Source organism: Cygnus atratus, chromosome 12 (assembly GCF_013377495.2).
Source record: "Cygnus atratus isolate AKBS03 ecotype Queensland, Australia chromosome 12, CAtr_DNAZoo_HiC_assembly, whole genome shotgun sequence".
NCBI classification, from domain to species: Eukaryota; Metazoa; Chordata; class Aves; order Anseriformes; family Anatidae; genus Cygnus; species Cygnus atratus.
The window spans coordinates 12036004-12060772 of NC_066373.1; the positions used below are offsets into that span (position 1 = coordinate 12036004).

At 45.4% G+C, this 24769-nt stretch overlaps 1 protein-coding gene across 1 annotated transcript; it reads right to left on the reverse strand.

Moving 5' to 3' along the window:
* Window positions 1-851: 851 nt before the first annotated feature.
* Window positions 852-24686, reverse strand: CENPT (centromere protein T). The gene is made up of 13 exons (XM_035543699.2): window positions 24515-24686; window positions 24298-24424; window positions 23096-23189; window positions 19363-19496; window positions 17950-17980; window positions 16610-16749; window positions 15721-16149; window positions 11206-11349; window positions 10264-10473; window positions 7294-7390; window positions 3975-4139; window positions 3045-3149; window positions 852-1275 (listed from the first exon to the last, which is right to left on the reverse strand). Exons 1-13 carry the CDS (start codon window positions 24581-24583, stop codon window positions 1128-1130), a joined length of 1893 nt encoding a protein of 630 aa, XP_035399592.1. The 5' UTR covers window positions 24584-24686; the 3' UTR covers window positions 852-1127.
* Between the last annotated feature and the right edge of the window lie 83 nt (window positions 24687-24769).

A 24769-nucleotide genomic window follows, 5' to 3' on the forward strand; every position in this document is an offset into this window, starting at 1 on the left:
CCCAGCTGCTTTCCCACTCTTCTTCAACAGGACAAGACCTGGGCAAAGATAACGACCGGGAGATCATTTAGCAATTGCCATCATGGGCAAAACAGACTTTGCTTGGGGAAGATTAGATTAACTTATTGCTGATTAAAATAGAAGGACAGTGAGAAACAGACAAAACTAAAAACACCTTACCCCTACTCTCTTCTTCTTCCAAGGCTCAAATTCACTCTATTCAGTCTATTTTGGAGCTGGATGGAACTGGCTCTAACACAGGGCAACTCCTGACCTCTACACAGAGGCCACCCCTGCAGCACCCCCACTACCAAAACCTTGACTTAGTTGTGTATATCACAGAATTTATTTAAGGTTTATCACAGAATCCTCTGGGTTGGAGTGGATCTTTAAGGTCCCTTCCAACTCCCCTGCGCTCTCTTCCAGTTCATCTACCACATGTGAACCAGAAAACATTACCTCTCAAATGGTCTTAAATTATTGCTTGCTAATTCCCCATGAGATTTCATATATATGTATATAGTATGTTTTCCCATTTCAATTTTCATCAGTAAGCAGCTGTTTTCATAGATGAACTATGAGCTATTCTTGACACAGGCTAGACTTACAAAGTGGGATAAGATCCTAAGTTTGAAAGCCCCTGTTGTAAATATATATATATATATATATATATATATATATATATACACACAGCTGTAAAAAGGATCATCATCTTTTCATAAGGCAGTCCACAGCTTCTCATTTGAGCAAACAACTAGTTAGTATGAAGAGCACCAATACAAGTAAGCATCTATTAGGAACGTAGTGAAAACACAGCAGACGTGAGGTAAGCTTTCATCTCACTGGAATAAGTAACATTTGTATCACGCAGAATACATACCATGTTTTATTTATTTAGTACTCAAACATAAGATATAAAACTAAAGGGTAGTCAAATTACTTTTAATAATAATTGGTGAGATCCAGTGGGCTGGCATGATAGCCACAGCACGATGTCAGTAAGTTCAGGACAATGTCAACTGTTTATTGCCCCAGTAGTTCCTTGTGGAAAACCATCACGTTGAGCAGTTACATGGAACAACCTAAAGCTATGTTCTTCCAGTAGGTTGTGTTCCCACCCACAGGGCTCACCACCTGCCAGAGAGGCACGTTGATTTGCTGGGGATCACTTTATTTCCACTCACAGCAACCGGAATCAGTAGCTTCCTATACTCCAGAGGGAGGTAACGCTCTATCAGCACATGCAATGGCGTCTTGTCGGTCACCAGCCCTTGTCTTTGTTCAAAAAAAAAAAAAAAAAAAAAAGCAGAGAAGAAACAGAATTGTTAGTGTTTCCACTCAACGTCAGAAAGTTTTTAAAGTTTTCTTGCATTGACATTTTCACATTTAATATCTGAAATGCACAGGCTTGTGACAGAAGAGCTATATACTTGCACACAGCCGTCTCAGGTGATGTGTTAGGTCCTGCATACAGCGCCAATACCAGACTTGTTTACATATGAAGCGGACCAGAAGAGTCACTGCAGAGCAGCTTCCCACAGAGGTATGTGTTTTCCACAGTGAAAGTCAGCACACGGATCTATAGCAGTTCATTACTTTTTAAATTCACAATCCACATGACACGTGATAAATTTTACTATTTAAGGACATGCACAGAGTGATGCAACAGAAGCAAATATCCCATTATCCAGCAGATTTTTTATATGCTATTCACAAGTCAGAGGTGGTTGGCATATTCAAATTGTGTAGTTTTCTGGTGCACCATTTAGCTGACTGCCCCCTCCCAAAAAAATCAGTATCTCCCAGTTTCACAGAAAGGAAAAAAAAAAAGCAGCCTTTATCCACGCTTTCTTTCTGGAAGGAACAGAAATACTATTCTTATTCATGAACCGGCAACAGTTCTGATCTCTTAATGATGCAGCAGAAAGACAAAAAAAATGAGAAAGGCAGAATAACAAGAGAACAGAATCCTCCAACCTGGCCAACTAACTCATCACTCCTCTCAGCCTGTTCATACTGATTTCAACAAACACCTGTCAAGTGTGAAAATAAAATCTCTAGATTTGGACAGCAACAGATGATTATTCTTAAGCAGCAGCACCAGCTCCAGCTACACAAACCCAGGCAAAACCATTGTCTTTAATCAGGTACACCCTACAAAATCCCTCAAACAACTTCAAAGTAGCATCTGAAAGAAATTCTTCCAGTGGAGACTAGGAATACCAACTTAGATGACTTTAAATGAGGAGTGTGAACTGATTCAGGCCTGAGAGTTTTACGGAGAGCTCCCCAAAAGAACAAATCCCTCATGGTTTGGTCACAAGACAAAGTAAGTCCCGTCGTGAGATGGGGGAGCTGAGGGAGCCCACGGGAAGAGCCGCAGTGAAGAGGTTCTGAGAACAACCCATGCAGGCTGCTGGCCACTCCGCCCCCCCGGGGGTCCTGAAGTGGCAATAAGAAGGGAAACACCAGTGTTAGAAGCCAGGCCGGAGGGCCCTTTTCCTGCTCTGATGAGGAACTATCGGTTTGAAGCCTAACTATTAGATTCTGCAGAAACAGAATGAGTGGGATTTTGTTCAGAGGAGCAAGTCAAACAGCAGGTCATGTGCAAACGCTCATGATTTCAGTTGCAAGTGCTTTAGCAAAGCAATCCCTCAGGGATGCAAACAGTGCAGTGCAGCCCAGCCTCTCACTTTACCGTTGTTACTCTCCTGCTTTTTCTACCTATACCACGCACTTCCCAGCCATAACTGTTTGACCCTAGCACACATCCCCTTCCTCTTGCTACCTGTTTCTCAGACTCCTGCACTTCCAACCCCTATTTCCTCCTGCCCCCCACCCCCTTCAGCTTGGAGTATAAAATCCCAAGTCCATAAACGCCCTTTCTGGCGCAAAAAGCCAAGCTGCATCATGCAGAGCAAACCACAGGACACCACGCTTACTGTAGAAATACTGCTAGCGCACAGCCAGGCAATGACAGTCTTACTGGGCTTACTTCTGTCACCACAGAACACCAGTGTTGCTTAATGACATTCCTCCTTTACCTTCTCATAAGGAGTTCAAGGTCAGCCATCTCCACTGTCTTCCTCCCTGCATGGTGGGCGTAAGCTTCCAGATCATCGCTTAGCTGCTTGAAGTATTTCTCACAACTGAAAGAGAATTGAGGACAGAAATAAAACCAGGCTGTGGAGGGTACAAACACCAGCCACTCACTTCTGTAGGGCAAGTTAAACTGCAGCAACTCACTGTGCAGGTCACAGCCTGCCAGGGGAAAACGGGGTGAGAAGAACCACTCCAGCCCAGGGAATGAAGTATGGCTTCTCAGCCTGGGCTTTCTGGACCACTGGTAACTGAAGATGGCAAGGTAGCTGTGAAACAGCTACGTATTTGACAACCAGAACCTTGCCCAGAATTCCCACATGCAAGAACAGGAGTAAACACAACTGGCAAATCAACGTTAAAGATGACACTGTTAGGTTCTTACAGTGACAGTGTCGGAACAATCCCCAGATTATACTCAGGAAGTTAACATGGTCCGTGGATTCAAAAAGCTGAGAAACCCTGGATGCAGATGTAATACTGCACAGCTGGAACAGCTTCACGTTGCCCAGCCTGACACAGCGACCATCATCCTGAGCCATCCGGCTCACTGAGACCGCTAATGATATTAGTGTGCTGTTAGGTAGAGAAGACTGAATTGTGTGGTTTGTACCAGTGTGGGACACATGCTAGAAGCTCCTTGAAGGCTGCACTGTTCACTGATACCCACACAGCAGCCAAAAGCACCTAGCACATTTCTGTCCTCGTTTTAATCACACCCCCTGTGGATTTCCCACCAGCTGAGTAGCAAAGGGTTGAGGGAGAGCTGTCAACTTATCATCAGGTCTCTGGATGAGTTTGTTATTTAAGGAGAGAAAACAGAAGGAAAAGAGGACCAAGAAGAGTAGTAGGAAGAAGAGTTTGCTGCTGCTTACCATTTTTCAACAATTTTGTAGGCATCTCTGGCCACTGGCATTTTCGCATAATGCCTAAATATCTGCTTTATGTAACTGCTTGCTAGTGCTGGCTCACGCTTTTTCTTTTGTGACGTTCCTGAGCTCTTTGGGACAGGCTTAGCCCGCCGTGGCTGCAGGGGAGACCTTTGATGGAAAGTGAAAATCCACACATCAGATGAACAAACACAGGGCACTGGGTACAGGCAGAGAACACCGAGCTGAGTTGGGGCAAACCTTATGCTGAATTTGACGGGGTTAAAAGAACTACCACAAGCTCTTAATTCTTTCTCCCTCCCGCACCCTCAAAACCCTCACACCCACAAAGCACAGCCTTTGCAAACAGTTCACATGACATTACAGCCTTGGGAGAAGCAATTCAGGTTCAAGTTTTCCCGAGATTAGCGTGCTATCATAACAAAGAGCCAGCAAGCTACAGTTCTCTCCAATACATAAATGCAACAGCGCTACAGCTCCCTGTATTTTTCACTCTCCAGGACAACACAAAGTTTGATGCAGATACAGAGGTGACCTGTGGATGCAGAAGGGAGATTCTGGTCTGCAGGGCATACTCAATTCTTGTTGGTTGACAAGACTCAACAGAAGCTCTTCCTTCGATAGTTTCCTTCCACAAAATGGGAAGTGCACAACTTTTACACTAATAGGAACATTTTGTTTAGCCTTTTCTATATTTTTTTCCCCTTATGCAACTGTTTTCTGACCAAATCCCAAATGAAACTTCTGCTGTTTTCCAGTCTAAAAAGGAAAAATTGTAATAAGAAAGGGGAAGTAAAATCCCCAGTTTCGTTCAGTAGGCAAGTGAGAAACAACTGAAAAGACCTTGAATCTCAGACTAACGCACAGAAAACCCACCCACACAATGCATGTATCATTTGATTCTCTCTCCAGCCTACTAACGTTTTTCTGACAGAACCCTGGAGACAGGCAGAAGAGATCAGCCCCAGTGATGAAGTACATCTAGTAATAACAAAAGTCATGATCTAAGTCATCTTTCCTGTGCCTCAGTTTGCCCATTTGTGAATTGGAATGTACAAACATTTGGTTCCAAGGAACAGGGCAAAATTGATTATTATTGACTGTAGAAGATTTTAGTGCTTCTAAATGAAAAGTCCTATGGCCCTAATCTGTACAATTGATTACAGTAGAACTGTACCAGTAAAAATAGATTATTTTACAGCAGAGTGCCTTAACCAAGGCTCTCACATAGTCATCACTCCACTTCATAACCTAGAATATTCCTCAGGCATTTAACCTATGTAGCGATGCTCTGGGAAGCAAACACACCAACCTGGAGCCAGACTTCAGTACATAACGTGCAAACAAACTTGGTATCGTAGAACTGCAGAACAGCTTGGATTGGAAAGCACCTTAAAGACCACCCAGTTCCAACCCCCCTGCCACAGGCAGGGATGCCACCCACTAGATCAGGTTGCCCACGGCCTCGTCTAACCTGGCCTTGAACACCTCCAGGGATGGGGCGTCCACAGCTTCTCTGGGCAACCTGTGCCAGTGCCTCACCACCCTCTGAGTGAAGAATTTCCTCCTAACATCTAATTGAAATCTCCCCTCTTTTAGTTTAAAACTACTCCCCTCATCCTGTCATTATCGGATTGAGCAAAGAGCTGCTCTCCATCTTTTTTATAAACTCCCTTTAAGTACTGAAAGGCCACAACAAGGTTTCTCCAGAGCCTTCTCTTCTCCAGGTTGAACATCCCCAGCTCTCTCAGCCTTTCTTTGTAGGAGAGCTGCTCCAGCCCTCTGGTCATCATCATGGTCCTCCTCTGGACCCACCTCCTTGTGCAGGGGGCTCCAGACCTGGACGCAGGACCCTGGACGCAGGATTCCAGGTGGAGCCTCACAAGAGCAGAGCAGAGAGGGACAATCACCTCCCTGCCCTGCTGCCCACTCCTGTTGATGCAGCCCAGGACGCAACTGGCCTTCTGGGCTGCAAGCGTGCACTGCTGCCTCACATCGAGCTTTTTGTCCACCAGAACCCCCAAGTCCTTCTCTGCGGGGCTGCTCTCAATGAGTTCTTCTCCCAGCCTGTCCTCATGTCTGGGATTGCCCCGGCCCAGGTGCAGCACCTTGCACTTGGACTTGTTGAACCTCATGAGGTTCACATCAGCCTACTTTTCTAGCTTGCCCAGGTACTGGGCACTTTTTGTGCAACAACTTTTTGTCATCTAGGCTCTGAACCTACAGTTATGAGCATTTGTTAGCACAGCTTGAGAGCCTGAAAATCTGTCAATCTATAAATGTCCAGAAATTCCTATAAAGAATACGCATCCAAAACCAGACTTTTTTTGGCATATGAGGACTAGCACTCTATACAGAACAATTAGTATTCAGACATTTCTTGTATATAAAAAGAGCATGTCTCAGTGCAGAATCCCAAAGCAAATCTACATTTATTAAGTTATAACATAGCTCCACATCAGAGAGTATCAAAGACTCCTCTTGCTTTTTATATATATATATATATATATATATATATAAATTAGTATTTTTGATTAGAGCAATAATTCAGCATCTTCTACAAGCATCGTTCATCTCTGTTCACAACAGCATAGGACAAAAGAATCTCGTTTTGTTGTTTATTGCTTCAATAAATTGACAGGGACATGGGCTAGAAAATTTCTTCTGTTCTCTAGGATCTACTGTTACCGGTTCTCCAGATGGCTTCACCAAATTTCTAGTTAAAAGGCTGGCAAAGTTCTAGCTATTTTAGAGTAATGAAGGCAAGAGGTTCACTTTCTGCCTCAAAGCAAACTTCATTTTATACTTACCACATGGCAGGTACATACAGCTTTAGGTTTCAAAAGTCAAATATGTCATTTAATGTGATCATTGTAATGTAATCTGTAATACTCCCTCTCCTGCAAGGGCTTCTGCATCCCCTACTGTAAGGGTAGCCTGCACCTCCTACTGTCTAGTGCTCCAAGCTAGCCTAGCAGTCAAAGAACTGCTAGAAAAAGGTTCTAGTATCCAGCTCAAAGAAGCATTAAGTTATCCATTCATTGGAAAGCTTTGAGATCTGTTCTGGGAGAGTGCTCACATTTACTTGATAGAATTCTTTATCCAATCACTAAAGCCATGGATGAACTAAAGAATTCAGGACTGCTTAGTCCCTGCTACAGCTGATGAAGGACAAAACAACCAACAAAGCCGGGTTCTCCATGTAGAACAGTAGTCAGGAATGCAGATCTTTGGGCTCTCTCCTGCTACTTGCACCCCCAGATATGCTTCTACTGGGCCACTGCTGACAGTTGCTTATACTTACTCCGGAGCAGCAGGTTTTGCAGGACGTGGAGTTGACAGCAAGGGAAGTGGACTGTAGGCTGCGGCACGGACAAACGTGGGTGTCTTCATGGAACCCTCTAAGGTGAAAAAAGAAGTACCAGTTACATGAGGAACTGATATCTATTTTCAGTGTTCCTGCAGCAAGCACCACTGCAGCACCAGACAGAAGCCTAGCCAGCTTTCCGCACCTGCTCCGGTGCCACAGCCCACACCCAGGCTGTGGCTCCATGGTACCCTAAACCAGTGTGACTGCTGGCTGCTGCAATTCCATCCACTCCATCTCCTTTGGTGGCTTCCCTCATGCCACCTCCTGCCCACCAGGTTGGGCTGGACCAGTAGGCTGGGCAGGGTGTAAAAAAAACAGTAGGAACCCGCAGCAGGGACTAGATCGACTTAATCTGCCGAGAAGCTGCAGCCTCTTTTCCCAGAGAAAATTTCAAAGTCTGAAAACTACCTCACTGTCATTTTCTTAAATCAGCATCAAATTCCCCTGAACACAAGGATGAGCAGAGCAAGAAAATCACATTACAAGGGTCTATAAGCATCTCCCATAGTCACACTGCTCTCAATGAGTTCTTCTCTGTCTGTCCTCGTGTCTGGGATTGTGCCAGCCCAGGTGCAGCACCTTGCACTTGGACTTGTTGAACCTCATTAGGTTCACGTGGGCCCAATTCTCCAGCTTGTCCAGGTCCCTTTGGATGGCATCCCTTCCTTCTGTTGTATCAACTGCACCACTCAGCTTGGTGTCATCTGCAAACTTGCTGAGGGTGCACTCAGTCCCACTGTCTATGTCATTGATAAAGCTATTAAACAGTACCAGTCCCAGGACAGACCCCTGAGGGACACCACTCGTCACCGGTCTCCATCTGGACATGGAGCCATTGACCACCACTCTCTGGGTACAGCCTTCAAGCCAACTCCTTATCCACTGAATGAAGCACCCATCAAATCCTATTTGGAGATAGGGATGTCATCTGGGACTGTGTCAAAGGCCTTACAGAAGTCCAGGGAGATTACATCAGTTCAAGTTTGCTCTTCAGAAGTTCAGGGCCCTGTCTTTGTTCTTCACCAGGCCCGTATTCTTCGAGATCACAAACTCAATCAGCATGTGAGTCTCTGCAGACCAGACAGCCTGCAGTCTTAATCTCTTTAATGAGTTCCTCTGCACTGCCGAGCACCAGGTCCAGCAACACTTCTCCTCTGGTTGGTTCATCTAATACCTGGACCAGGAAGTTATCCTTCGACACGCTCCAGGAGCCTCCTGCACTGCTCACAGCCTGCTGTGCAGCTTTTCCAGCAGACACCCGTGTGGTTGAAATCCCCCATGAGGATGAGAGCGTGCGAGTGTGATGCTTCCTGTAGTTGAAGCAAGAAGACCCCATCCACAGGCTCCCCTTTGATCAGGGTCCTGCAGTAGATCCCAACCACAAGGAGTCAAACCTCGCCTTTTCTTTGGCTGTGAACCATCCATACCAGTTTCCTCTAAGTCTAATCTTCATCCTCTCAATTCACTCTTGAACTCCTTCACTTCTTTTGTGACAAATAAGAGCAAGAAAGAAGTCGATGTTAACAGAACTGAAATACTGAGCAGCTTCCTGTCTAGAAGAGGAGTGGTCATGGAAGACTTCTTACCTTCCTGTTTCCCTTGCAAGCTGAGTATACCCAAGAAACCAACATATTTGGTAATGGTTTCAACTTTGCAACCCTCTCTAGGAACTAGAGCACCGGTCCCATTACAGAAGATAAGCTCAACTACCAGAGGTCTCGGCTACCTGTGTGAGTTAAACCCTACAACTCAGAGGCCAGGAGTCTCTCACAGAAAGCAGGGCTGGGGGAGTTGTTACGGTTCCTCACATTAGCTTCTTCTGAAGAAATACTTCCATGTGCTGGAAGGACATGGAGTAAGATGTAGGGGAAAAGACTAGTTACGCTGAGGCTTCTGAAGTAAATTTTATGACAAGAGTGAATAATTTCTCATTTTTTTTCCCCGTTTTTCTTCCTCTCCTCCAACGAGACTTGGAAGATGCTACCCTTACTGTTCCATCCTATCAGCACCACAAGGTTCTCTTCAGCAAGATCGTTTCATCTCCTCATACAGATGGGTTACAGACACACTTATTCACACTGCTGTAGACACGCTAAGAACACTCTCTGGTACACTTGCGCACAAGTGTACCAGATCAATTGTCATGTTCTTATTACAGCTGAATTTCCCCACAATGCCTCAAATCCTGGCAACGGGATTCTTTTAGGATGCTCTTAGTTAAATTTTTCATTTCAGGGTACATTATACTTTGTAAGACTAAGACCAATCCCAAGCCGCCGACACATTCTGAGCATTCTCTGATGTGGCCTTAATTGAACTACACGTCCTTCTAAATAGCACAAACACTCCTGGGGCAATGAAGCAGACTGATACAGTGTCTAAAGAACTTCTAGGAAACATAATTCCTCTCAGTTTTGTGGAAAAATCAGTCTACTCTTCTGGTTAACTGGAAAGGAAATATGTAACTACACAAACAGAATGGGGTTCTAAATTAGCTTTCAAACCCACAGTACCATAAACGGCTCTGAAAAGAGCAGTTCAATGCTAAGAAGTTTTTAGCGCAGCATGAAGATAGGAGTCAGGAAGGAAGGATAAAGTGATAGGAAGTGAAGGATAAAGATCTCTCTCTGTCACCGTATGAGACCATTCTGCACTCATTCTTGTACATCGTGTACGTTTCCACTACCATTACCTCAGAAGTACATGATTACCAACAGAGCACCCAACAAGCCAGTAACAATCTGCACTTCCCTCTGGCCCACGTATACCAGCCAACAGCTTCCCCTGGACTATCCGATGGACTAAACCGTTGATCATGTTATTATTCCTTCAACTTGTTGGCAGATACCAGAGGAAAAAAAAAATCTTAGTTGCCTTCTGCTACTGCTGCAAAAGTTTTCCTACCTTTACTCTCCTGGCCTTCTGTTTCAGCTTCATCCTCAGTAGATTCTTCTTCGGAACCATCCAGTTCTCCCATGGCAGCTCTGTCTTCTAGCTCATCTGCTTGCTCAACAGCTTCTTTTAATGGCTTTGTCCCAGATTTTTCAAAGGAGGAAAAAGCACGAGAATGCCTGCTCAAGCTTCTGGCTCTAACACTTGTGGCCATCTCTGGTTCTGGATTTTCAAAACAGAAAGAATGCATCACTGTAACAAGTATCACATCCAAAATTTCAGGGCACTCATAAAAACGAAACCCATCTTCCCATTCCTGACAAGTTGCCACCTACTATATTCCTATCTTCAAAGATTAGGATGCCAATATATTAAGCTAGGTAAAATAAGCACTGATAAATCCTTGACTTTTCTCTTGGCTACATCTAGGTGAGCAGAGATCATGTAAAAAATAGCACTTGGTAGCGCAGAGAAGCCCAGGAGACTTGAGTGAAGTTATCTGAGCTCCTTCTAAGTCAGCTTCTTTTAATAAAAGGAACAGCATAGCAGCTGTAGCATAAGGAAAGATGGATCTCCCCTCAGGATAAGCAGGACCAAAGCCTTTGGGCAGCATGCTGAAGACAGAAGACCCTTGTAATATAGGAAAAGTAACTTGGGAGACCTTGATTTGCCAACACATTCAGAGGGGCTCTAAGTTTTACCAATCTTTCCTTGACTCAAACTCCCACGTGCAAATTATAAGTAAAGAAGCTTTTTGCAACTATGTATTTCTAAACACCATTCCCAATAAAATTTTGACTTGAGCAGTAACACAGTCTTTCAGTTGAAATGTCAAAATTAGTTGGATATTTTTCCAGCATTTAGCCCAGACTGCAGAATACAGAGAGTTAACAAGTCTTTGTCCTAACACTGACGCCAATAATGCAGCTTTAGAGGTAATTTGATTGTTCTCACCAGCCTTGGGAGAGTCTTGGTGTTTAACACTGCCTTCCGCTACTCCCCCTTCTTCTGGAGTCACAATTATCTGTGATTCTGCTTTTTTTGTCAGTTTCTTCTCTAAATGTTCAGAATATCCAGCATTCGTATGATGTTCCGTAGCTAAAATAGGAAATACCATCATCAGCCTCACCTACCAAAAAAAATAAACTGAATGCTGGTGGTTCACTAAAATTTATTCACTAAAATCACTAAAATTTACTTGATAAGTAAACTCATCGATAGCCATACGGTATAAAAAAGGGAGGCAGATGCAGTTCCCTTCCAAAAACTTACAATGCACAACTTTTCCTGAGCTCGCCACCAATTTAGGGTACACACTAGATTCCGATGAAGGAAATTTACTTAACCGTAACCAGAGCTCCTCAAGATCTACTCTCTCTGTGTACTCTCACTTTTGGTGATTATATGAAATAATTTTTTTCCCTTTAAATCTAGTAATACCTAGTGTTTGTGCCCACATTCTCCTTCCCATTTTCAACTCCTGGGTATAGATGGCTAACCACATGCCCAGTTTTTCTGAATAAACAATGCTGGAAGAGATACATCGCACTACAGAGAAGAGAGCACTTAACAGTGTTTTGACCATCCTTGACAATCCTCTAGAAGGCAGGATGAAGAGAAATAAAAGGACACATGACTTGCATGTCCTCAAAAACCTTAGCTACTGAAGTACTCCTTCACCCTACATACTTAAACTATCGTTCCACATCTATTACCCCGTAGCTCAATTCCAGCAGAAATACACACAAGTCATTACTTAGAAAAATCTTACTAGGAATTCTCGTAGCGGGGACACTCGCTGAAGGATTTGGAAAGCTCAGCTAACCTCAAGGGTAGAGCCAGAAGCCATAAAAGTGGATTTTTACCATCCTGTCTAGTGACTGGGAGGTTTCATGCTCAAGAGTACAAGTGCCAAGACCTTGGGAGCCCCGAGCCCTGGTGAAAAAGACAAGGAAACACAGCCAAAGGCGGGGGCAAAACTCACTAACAGCAATCTTATTCACCAGAATATTAGGCTCCCTACAGCAGTGTAGGGGAAAATCTTGCCTAAAGTTAACTAGCTTTGTGGGGAAAATGCAGAAGCTCAACTGAACATTAAGACTGCCTGAGGCACACAGGCAGTGATACTCACTCCTACGCGACCAGACTACTGCAGGGATACAGCGCTGTAACAGGGGAGTACCAGTTGCTATTGATATATTCAAGTCTAGTTTTTACTGACTTCATCAACTGTGGCTAGTAGCAATACCTCCTTCAGTTTGGTATAACCTGCCAGCTGTCAGTGCTCTTTGCTCTTCTCTAGTTTCTGCACTGACTGATCATGGAGCTATTTCTTTCAATTTGTCTGCTGAATCATCTCCTCCACGCTTGCTCAAGGGTTTTCCTTTTAAACTTCTTCTATTTCACTCCCAGAGCGATTGTCTCTTTTCCAGGCGGAGAAGTCCTTATATTTTGTCATTCAACGTCTGGAAACTGCTCCATACAATTATCGTTATCGTTAATGGCAACTGTTTTTCTCTGCTCCTTCTCTAGTTCTGTTAAATCTGTTTTGAAATGTAGAGGTTAGAACTGCACATGGTGTTCAAAAGGAGAGCATGACAATTGTTTCCATTGTGACACAGTGATGCCCACTACTTTGTCATCTCTTCCTTTCATCATTTTTATGTTATTTGCTTTTCTGACCACACTCTAACCTTTAAGCTGCCGTTCACAGAACTTTAACAATTCTGAGGTGACTTTCATCAATCTCAAGAGTCACATCCCATTGAAACTTCACGCTTCAGAGATGCACCCAAGTAAAACTATAAAAGGACAAAAGAATCAAGAAAGACTATAGACTGCCAATTTCACGCAACCATTATTTTAGAAATGCAGAGTAACTGCTGCCTTAATGAACCTCAGCATGGGTGCCGAGTTTTTACTGACTTTTTCTATGGCAGAAAGATTTCAAAGAAAACAGAGAACGTGCTTGTGAAACCAAGCAACTTGCATGATTTGTGGACGCCCCTTCCCTGGAAGTGCTCAAGGCCAGGTTGGATGGGGCCTTGGCCAACCTGATCTAGCGGGTGGCATCCCAGCCCATGGCAGGGGGTTTGGAGTTAGATGATCTTTAAGGTCCCTTCCAACCCAAACCATTCTATGATTCTACGATTCGCTCTCTTCCAGGAACAAAAAGGTCAATATAAGGCCCAACATCTTTGCGACAATCACTGTTCCTTAAGGCAGGGCAACCTTGAAGCCCCTGAAGAGAAAAACATGCCGGTAGGTACTGGAGGAAAGTAAAGGCCAACACGGCTTACATAAATATAGCAAACATTAAAATGTGGACAAGCAAAAAGTGATTAGCTGGGCATATCCCTTGCCAAGAAAGAGCTAATCAGCCTTCCTCCCTGCCTACAGGAAGATGAGCAGTACCATGGAACTACACAAGAACACAAAAATTTATTCCATTTGCACTCACTGTGAACAAAGCAAATACTGACAAAGGAGCAGATGAGTGAGACACAACCTGCTTTTAGAAAGCTTGTTTTGAAATGCTCAGTCTCTCTGATATGATTTGAATTAAATTATCTCTAGGATCTACTGCATAATAAAGTCTTATTTCACTCTCCAAGTCACCGAAAACCACTTGTCTCTAATCAGACCGAAGTATTCCATTACTTTGCAACACTGGAAGCAATTCTTACCCTCTCTGGAAATCTCTTCCTGTTCTACTTCATTCACTGCATTAGCCATCTCTTCTTCTTTATCGCTTACATCTAGTTCTTCAATTATACGGGACACAACTTCTCTCAAAGACATGCTGAAAGATCTCCTAGGCTTTAGAATGACTGGGGATCTACTTGAACTTCTGGATGGCAAAGAGGAGCTCCACCTATTAACAGCTAGAAATTGAGAGCATTAATGCTGCCCCTAGTATTTTCTTACACTTTCATTAGTGGTAAATAAGAAAACAACCACGCAGAGGGAGGAATACACACAAGAAACTGCTCTTGCTTTCCTCAAAACAGTTTCGAGAGTTTGCACTGTCTCTTAGGAATCAGCTGGAAAAGCCCTTGCAGATATATTTTCAGATCATACTGAGGAGCAAGATGACATTAGCTACCTTTGGTAAAACAAGAGAAATATGTAATCATTAACTTTTGACATTAATGGCTTACGAACTCCGGCATCTTTGAGACATGCTCTCATTCTCCCTCCTTTTCCTCTCCTTTAATCCAGTCCCCCGTTCCACATTCTCCACACTTTCCTTTGTGTTATCTATCCATTTGTCCTAAATGTTCCTACGACTGGACTCTTCAGAGCAATTAGCCTTTTTCTGTTCATTTCTTCCCTTGTTCTTTCAAAACAACTTTTCCCACCAAGCTTGCCACAGGCAACCCTCCAGAAGCAAAGTATGGTGCAATAGTCCACCAGGACACCAGGCATTAATTAATTCCTAAGCTTCCCATGGCAAGACCTCCGCTCCTGGCTCAAGCAACACCAAGTACACCAACCATTCTTTAAATGCTGTTTACGTGGCCTGTGGGAAAGGAATCTGCAGGTGGCTTTGCGCTGTTTCACACATCCCTGAATTAGAGATAATGAGGAAACAAGCGGTAGAAACAAAAACTTGAGCAAGGTCGAGATAAATTAACTTGGCTACAGTGTTAAAGATGAGCTTTGGGCAGTGGCCAGTTGCTGGCTGTCTCGAGGCATGTGTCTGAGGGTCTCTAACCAATTGTATGACAGATTCGGGCGTGTGGACAGCACATGGGATTACAGGGAAAGTATATGTAGTGGAGAAAAATGGCAATAAAGGCTTTCTGTTCAAGAGCCATCAGGAGTCCGTGTCTTTCATGCCTTCAGTGGCCCTTTTGACAAAGGATCATAAAAAAAAGAAAAAAGAAAAAAAAGAAAATGTAGTGGTTTCAACCACACCTCGGTGTCTGCCCTATGCAGAACAAGGAAAATGCGCTCCCATTTACACAGTCAGAAGACAGCCCAGCAAAGGGCAATTAAGACAATTAAGGGAACAGCACACCTCTCCTATGAGGAAAGGCTGAGAGAGCTGGGACTGCTCAGCCTGGAGAAGAGGAGGTTTGGGGAGATCTCATCAACATCTGTAAATACCTGAAGGGAGGAGCAGGGAGGACAGAGCCAGGCTATTTTCAATGGCGCCCAGTGCCAGGGCAAGAGGCAGTGGGCACAAAGCGGAGTACAGGAGGTTCCTTCTAAATGTCAGCAAACAATTCTGTGCTGTGAAGGGAACCAAGCACTGGCACGCGTTGTCCAGAGAGGCTGTGGACTCTCCCTCCTTGGAGAGGTTCAACAGCCACCTGGCCACTGGGCAACTTGCTCTGGGCAGCTCTGCTGGAGCAGGGTTGGCACCAGATGGCCTCCAGAGGTCCCCGCCAGCCTCAACCACGCTGTGATTCTGCGATTTCAGATAATACCTGCTAGCCCCAGGTCGTAACGCATAGTACTCACTGCCAGCCACCTCTTCTGAATCAGAAAGCTGTTCCATTGGCTCACTCTGCTGGGAATGACCTTGCTCATCTTCTCCCTGGTTCGCAGATGTTTTCTGAGATACATGAGTCATGCTGTCAACATGTTCACAATCATTTATTAATTCTTCCTCGGAGTACCTTCGGGTCCTTCCGTCTTCTGTGCCCACACTGGATACCCGGCCCACAAGCTTTCCTTCCTCCTGCGTTGCATTAGAAATCTTGCTTCTCTGCACTGGGGTTTCTGATTCTGACAGCTGTGGTTCAAGAGCAGGAAGTTCCTTTTGGTTCTGTTCACCAGACTGAGGCTGAACAAAAAGCTCTGTGTTATTCAGCATGATTTCTGCATCGCTTGTCAGCGTGGCTGCTTCAATCATGGATGCCGTTTGCAAGTCCACAAGATAGTTCTGTGCTGTTTAGAAAGTTTTAAAACAAGTTTTAATGTGAAAAACCGTTCAAGATCATAGGGACACACATTTAGTACCAGGACTTGCATAATTCTAAACCTGAGTTACTTAACAGATTTTCATTCATCCTCAACAGAAACTATAGGGCCACTGAAGAGTGATAACTTCCTCTACCAAACCATCTCCCCAGTACCCACAGTCACGAACACAAGCCCACACAGGAAACAATTTGTGTGGTGGTATTACCACGCTGAGTGGAGCGCATATTAGAAGTGCGTAGAATTGAAGAAGCTACGGGTGCAGAGCCTTGTTCTAAATCTTGTCTCCCAAATTACATTGGATTTCCGTGAATATGTTAACAGCCTTTAAATCCTAAAATACAGATCACACTGCAGTAACCACTTCTAGAAGTCACCATATATAAGGCCCTCCCTCCCAAAACAGAAATAACAACACAAAAGAAACCTTTTCTCTGCATGTTCTGTTCCACTCCACCTTCGAAAGCTGCAATGTCAATAGCTTTGCGATTCTTTGGCCTCCGGAATAAGCCTCTCTTTTCAACAGTGTCTGGTGCAAGCACGGAACCAAGTGACATGTGAAGAGATCTGTAAAAAGGGGAAGGCAGAAATCGTTTTCAAAACCTGCACACTCCCCTTTTGCCCTCAGATTACAGACATAAGGCCACTAACAGTGAGACATTTCACAAACCCCTTAGCTAGGAAGAATTACCCCCAAAGCCCTGGAGATCACATGCCAGTCTACTTTAAGCAGATATTCCAATCTCATTATACCATCTAACATCAGAATATACATTACAGAAATCAGGAAACAGACTGGTTTTACAGCCTCCTACCTAGAGTGGACTGCAACAATATATCTGACAAAAGGCTCAGGAATCTTTAACAATTAAATAATTAAAAAGGCAAACACATGTTTAAGAGTAAAGATGTCTTCTAGATAAAAAGCAGGGAGGTAGAAGAATTGAGTGCAAGTCTAAAAAGCTGCTGAGTATCAGTCCTCACAGCAAACTACCACTAATAACACAATATAAACTTTTTGATACGGGAACTAAGATAACAGCGCAAAAAGCATGGGAAAGAACGCATCTGAATGTACACATTTTGTACCTTAAACAGATTGGCCAGCTTAGCTATTTCTTGTCCCTCTTCCTAGGCAGCCCAATCAAAAAGAGGGTTCAGGATACAGAGGATTAAAAGACAGCAAGTACAGCATGCAGCCTTATGAAACACCTTGCATGGGACCACGAGCAAAGGCTGCAGGGAGAAGCATGAAAATTTGCTAACCATGGCTGGGATTGTTAACATAGTACAAGTGCAACAGAGGAGAAGAAATTCTTGACTTGCCAACAAGCCTTTTAAAGTCCAGGGAATTTGGACTAAAGACTGCACCGACGCAACTGACGCGGTAAGTCGACTAACAGGTAGAGATAACCATTCTAAGGTATATTATGCACTGACTTACTGTTAGAAACATGAGGAATAGAAGGAAAAAAAGGCATGATGCTAGTCAGTAAAAAGAGGAAAGGCGACATTCATAGGAAGGCAGGAGCAACAGCAGCAATACAGGCTAGGCCAACCTGGGCAAGCAGTACAGAGCCACAGTTTCAGAAAAGCACAGGGCAAGTCGTGTACCTCCTCCAAGTTTCATTACCAGCGTGGGATACTAACACAGCTCTTTATTACGAATCCAGTTATCTATCATGTTGTTCACAGCTACAGAGGTGAAGAATCAAGGCAGCTGTAGTTAGGACAGCCAGAAGTTAAGGCATTTTGTTTTAAACTCACCGAGCCAAAGTGCTGTCCAGCGTTGAATGGGCTAAAACAAAGTTGGTAACGCATTATTTGAGAAATTACACAATGCTCTACAGAAATAACACAACAGATCCTCTTTCTAGAAACAGTTATGACATAATTCTCAAAAAGCTACATTTCGATGAGAACAGAATGAGACAATAAGTTCACTTTACAATTTCTTGTCTGCATTCCTGAATTACTCACTAAAATTCTAGTAAGGAGTTTCTAAAAGGGTGATAAAACAAAGGCAATTTAGCCCGGCACATGCCCTCGTACTCAGTAATATTAATCTTACCACATTAATAGCAAGATGCTAGGGCCTCAATCACAACTCTTCAGCAACCCTTTATCTTCCATCATTAAAGCATCTGGAAACTTTAGAAATATAGCTAGCTACTCCAGATTGTCAGTGAAACTGTAGCTCAAACACGTTCAACCCCCAAAGTCCCAAAAAGTACAAAAGCAGACCTCGACAGCAGTGGTCTTGCTCATACCAGTAAATACCAGAGCACATCGCCGCTGCTTTTTACAGAACTGCCCCATTTCTTACCAATACAAACATGTTTCAGAGCAGGTATCAGGCTAAAGAAAGATGAGTCAACTTTTTGAGCACAGGTGAGTCAGCGTGGGATTCGGCTCCAGATTAAAACATCCAAGCTTAGGTGTCTGTGTTCCCATTACAGACGAACACAATCAAACGTAGGTGTCTACTCTGGGCTGGGCTCGATCACTCTCCACACTCCACTGACTAGATCTCACTTAAAGTATAAGAGCACTTCAGTTACCCAGTGCACATGCAGACACACAGACTCAGGGGTCTGTAAATCGGAGCCAAATCTCACCCTTCAATTCTATTCCAGTTGCAACTGCCAACGGAATATGTAAACTTGGGTGACGTGTTTTCCTTTTCTGTCTCTGTTAAACTGCAACTAAAATGAAAGTGATATTCACCACATTTACAAACTTTATATTAAGGGAAAACTTATTCCAATATAAAATATTTCTTTTTATAAAATTCCAAGACACTTTTTCCTCAGACACGGACTGAGTAACTTATTTGACAAAAATGCAACGAAACCTATGTAGTATCTTCTATTTTCAATTTTCTGGAACTCTGGGGGGAGACAGTGACTTCTTCCTTTGGAGGTGCTTCAAAACTCAAAAAGCACCAAGGTGGAAAAATGATCAAGAAGTCCCATACAACTAGAGAAGAGCCGATGACTTAGCTAAAAAAAGAACTGCGTTACCTTCTCTGCTATCCCCTTTGCACGTAATTACTGCAGTCTTGCTTCCAAACATCCAACCACTCAACTGAGAAGTTACTAAGAGCTAAACTGCAGCAGATGAAGATCAACTGACAGCAAATGCAGCAGAAAGCAAGATGATTTCATACTGTGGCCTTACCTTGGTTCTGAGGAAGTCGCTTGTCTGCTGCTCTCTCAAATTCAGAAATGCTGAGTTTCTTTCTACTCCTAGTCATACGGAATGTAGCAATAGATGTATCCTCAGGAACAAGGTCTGGCAGTTGCAGTTCCCCCCTACCAATACAAACCAAGCCTTTAACAAAGGACACAGCCATTTAGGTACCCTAGAAAGGGTACATTACAGGGCAAATTCCCTGTAAAGCTGCTAAAAAAGCAAATGGAAATTATTTGTCCTTGCTGCAGCAGAAATAAGGAACTAGTCAGACTATCTCAGCAAAGGCAGAAACATCTCATTCCCTCCTACTAAATCAAATTTCACTAAGTAAGGAAATCAAAACTGAAGTTTACATTCAGAATGACAGGGCTGAGAAACTTTGAGCTAAAGGGGAAGACTGGCTCCCAACAAACTCCATAGTTCTCTTCTGCTGACAGCACACAGCAGCAATTAAATTTGTCAGACCTGACGGTGTAAAGGAAAAAGCCATAATCACAAAACATTATGCATCACAAACACACTGGTGCATGGAAGAGATGCATAATATCCCAGTCAGGCACAGGATGGGGACCGGAAATCTTCAGAGTTGCCTTGTTTTCCCCCTTTACTGGGCAGTTCCAAGAATCCCCCACATGAAGGTTGTCGGTGAACTGCTGCCAGCCTTTCACACAGCGTCCTGCAGAACTACAGAGCAGTGTTCCTCCTGCAGCCAAGAATGTACATTTCAGAAGCAGCAGAATTCTGCATCCTTTGCTGTGACAAACACGTCTTTGATATAGCAAAATCAGTGAAGTGATTATCACAGAATCATAGAATCCTCTAGGCTGGAAATGACCTCCAAGATCATCACCACCAACTGTCAACCTGACCAATCCACGTCCCATCACTAAAACATGATCCTTAGTGCCACGACCCCATGTATTTTAAATACTTCCTGGGATGAGAAATCCACCACTTCCCTGGGAAGCCCGTTCCAATGCTTGACTGCCCTCTCTGTGAAGAAATTCTTCCTAATGTCCAATCTAAACCTTCCCTGGCACAACTTGAGACCATTTCCTCATATCCCGTCACTTGTACCTCAAAAAGAGACTGAAGCCCTCCTCGCTGTAACCTCCTTCCAGGGAGTTGCAGAGAGCCTTGAGGTCTCCCCTCAGCCTCCTCTTCTCCAGATTAAACCACCCCAGTGCCTTCAGTGGCTCCCCACAACTCTTGTCTTCCAGTCCCTTCACCAGTTTCATTGCCCTTCTCTGCACATGCTCAAGCAGCTCAAGGTCCTTCTGCGAGTGAGAGGCCCGCAGCTGAACACAACATTTGAGGTGCGGTCTCCTCAGAGGAGAGCTGCAGACAAGGGACAACCCCGTGTCCTGCCGGCCACACGTTTCTGATGCAGGCCAGGATGCCGTTGGCCTTCTTGGCCACCTGACATGTTGCTGCCTCATGTTCAGCAGGCTCTTGACCAGCACCCCCAGGCCCTTTTCTGCTGGGCAACTTTCCAACCACTCCTCCCCAGGCCTGTACTGGTGCACGGGGTTGTTGGGACCCACGCGCAGCACCCGGCACTTGCCCTTGTTGGACGTCTTGCGGTTGGACTCGGCCCATCGACCCAGCCTGTCCGGATCCCGCTGCAGAGCCTTCCTGCCCTCAAGGAGTTTGACAGTGCCACCTACCTTGGTGTCACCTGTGAACTTAGTGAGGGTGCACTCCATTCCCTTCCTCCTGAACACTGCTAAAATTGTGGAACAAAACTGGCCCCAAGACTGAGCCCTGGGGAACGCCAGTGGTGACCAGCCGCCGGCTGGGTTGAACCCCGTTCCCTGCGAGCCTTCGAGCCAGTTCCGCAGCCAGCGAGCCGTACGCCTGTCTGAGCCCTGAGCCGCCAGCTTCTCCAGGAGAATACTGTGGGAGACGCTGGCAAATACTTGACTAAAATCCAGGTAAACAACATCCACAACTGTGCCCTCACCAGCTAAGCAGGGCTTCCCGTCATAGAAGGAGACCAGGTCATTCAGGCAGGACCTGCCCTTCATAAGCCCACACTGGCTGCTTCTGATCACTTGCTTGTGCCGTATGTGCCTTGTGATGGCACTCAGGGTGATCCGCTCCATAACCTGCCTTGGTGCCAAGCTCAGCCTGACAGGCCTGTAATGCCCTGCAGCCTCCTTCCTGCCCTTCTTGTAGACTGGAGTCACACTGGCCAACCTCCACTCACCCGGGACCTCCCTGTAGATTATTGAAAGTGGCAGGGCAAGTGTTTCCACAGCTCCTTCAGCAGCACCCTTGGGTGAATCTCATCTGGCCCCACAGACTTATGAATGTTCAAAACATGTAGGAGGTCACTTACACTTTCCTATTGATGTTTATAAGCCTTTTCCCCTTAAAAATGCGTTCCCTATCTGTAAGAAATGCAGCTGACTTTCATTACTTATTGTGAGCAAAATGTAAGCCTATGCATTAGAATTAGCTGGCTTGTGACAGGGGAACGAACACAAAGCAGTAGGGAGGAAGAGACTGCTTGTTTTTCACATCTGTCCTGGAAAATGATATACAACTGGTAAAAGCTGTGCTTGCAAATTCAAGAAAGTTCACATCAACTAAGGGAAGGGTGTGAAGAAGGATTAAAAACAACAACAAAAAAAATCTCTACACTTACTTAATTGCAACAACTAGCTAACATATGGAATATAAAAGTTGCAAAGATACAGTCACCTGATATTTTCCTTTCAGACAGGCTGATGAGAAGCACATCGAAGATGTGCAGAAACTACAACAGGCAAAAATCTAGAAGGAGCTGAAATAATATCGCTTCTCTTTTCGACTTAAAAAAAAAGAAAAGCTACCACACTTACAGAAAACTCAGACTTCCTCTATTAAAAGAGCAGAAAGATAGAAGTCTGCTTCATATTTTTACAGGACTTATTTAAAGTTGATTATTGTCAACACAAAGTTTAGTTATAAAGGCAAAGCAAAGGAAATCAAATTGTCTACAACAGGCTATTCTACTTTGTAGTAAGCAAAAAGTTGGGACAAAGTGGCTAGAGCCACTAAAAAAGTTGGAAGTTTGTCCAAAGTGGCTAGAGCACATTAAGATCTACCACCACTAATGGCTTTTTTCTATTTAACAAAGTGGAATGGTCAGGCCTATTAGCTCAGCATATTAAAGGAAGCTAAACATGAACAAAGGCAGCTGAGCCTCAGGCAAACTTCACCTCCAAACCACCCTACAGGAGACCAAGTAACCCTTAGCAGCCCAGTACAGGAACAGTCAGAAGCATTAACACTGTAAAAAGCAACAGCAACCTGTTTTCTGAGTACTACACGTGGCAGCCACTCATTCCCACACATTACTCCCCAGCATTATCAGCACATAGCCTGTAACCTTGTAAACATCTAAGAACTTCTATTTTGGTATCTGTTACAGATAACTAAGACGAGCAGACTTCCATCGGGAAACTTATTGTACCCAGCACTTCCACTGGAAAATGCTATTAAGAGTCTGCATTTAAAAGGGGGACTAGGTACAAACCCACAGTATTTACTGGTTTGTTCCTCAATCCCAGTGATTCCTTTGCTACCTTCAGAGCAGGAGAGGCTATGTCTGAAAATCCTGAATAAGAGAATGCAATTTTGATTGTTGAAACAGAAGAAATCCTGCTCCCCAATCCCATTGCTGTAGGAACTGCAGCTATGCTTGGTAGTGTAAAAAAAAAAAGTTACTTACATGCTGGAAGTCCTCCGGGATGGGGGCTCTGATTTGGCATCTTCTGTTTCTTTGTGTTCAGCTATCGGAGGTGCTAGAGGCGAGACTTGTGGTTCTGCGAACAAATCAAAACGTTGTTTCCACAACTCAATCTAGCAAGAATGTCAAAAAGCAGCTGTTGTGGTTTAACCCGGCTGGCAGCTCAGCACCACACAGCCATTCGCTCACCCTCCCCCCTCCCTCTCCGGGATGGGGGAGAGAAACGGGAAAGTGAAGCCTGTGGGTTGAGATAACGACAGTTTATTAAGACAGGAAAATAATAATAACAATGATAATACTACCACTACTACTACTAATGTGTACGAAACAAGAGATGCACAATGCAATTGCTCACCACCCACTGACCAATGCCCAGCCTATCCCTGAGTGGCTGCCCCCCCAACCCAGCCAGCCCCCCATATAATTGTTCAGCATGACGCCATATGGTATGGAATACCCCTTTGGCCAGTTGGGGTCAGCTGTCCTGGGTCTGTCCCCTCCCAGCTCCTGCTGCACCCCCAGCCTGCCCGCTGGCAGGACAGAGCGAGAAGCTGGAAAGTCCTTGGCTTGGTGTAAGCACTGCTCTGCAACAATTAAAATATGAGCATGTTATCAGCGCTCTTCTCATCCTAATCCAAAACATAGCACCCTACCAGCTACTAGGAGGAAAATTAGCTCTATCCTAGCTGGAACCAGGACAGCAGCACAGTGTTAAATATGCACTATGCTCTTTACACTAAGTTTATTAACAGGTTAAAACAAAGAACTAGTGACAGCCATTTGGGTTCTGCCCCTAGGAAGGCTGGCACATATGATGGCAAACGGCAGCATCAGAGGTCCACCTGCAGCAGCAGGGCTGAGGTTTGAGACAGCGAGTACCTCTGTGGCTCACGCGCCGTCTCACAGCGAAAGACGGCACCAGGCCTGCGCGTGTTCATCGGGATCACAACGCTGAGGGAAGAGACCCTTCCGAAACGCGCTGCCATCAGCGCAGGACCCGGCGTTCGAGGCAGGGCCGTAACGCGCAGCCCCGTTCAGCAGCGCGTAGGGCGACCGCTCCTCTCCGGCACGAACGGGCCCGACACGGCTCCGACCTCCCGTTCCGCGCAGCGGCGGACGCCGATGGGGCTGCGGAGCCGTTAAGCGCCGCGCTCCCCGCCCGGTTTCCCCCCAGCACTACTCACGGTTCTGGATGACCCTCCGGAGCAGGGCCCGCGGCGTGTCGCTGTCCGGGTCGGGGAAGGCGGCTGGCCGCTGCCTCGGCGGGGCCCTTCTGGCGGCGGCGTTGTCCTTCCCGGGGCCGGGCCCGCCCTGAGGGCACACACCGGGGGCTGCTCAGAGCCCTGCCGAGACCCCCCCGTCCCTACCGCGCCCGCGCGGGGCGTTGCCGCGCTGCCTCACCCGAAGCCGGTCCCCGAGGCTGCGCCTCCCGCTGCGCCTGGCCTCGCGCCGCGCCCTGACGCCGTCCATGGCGGAGCTGCGCCCGGTAACGGCACCGGCAACGCCAACAGCAACGGTAACGCCAACGGCCGCTCCCGCCTCCCGCCGGGCCACCTCTCGCGAGCGCGCGGCGCCTCACGGGAGGCGGGGCGGGGCGGGGCGGGGCGGGGCGGTGCCGGCGCGGCGCACCCTGGGAGCCGTAGTCCCGGGGCGCAG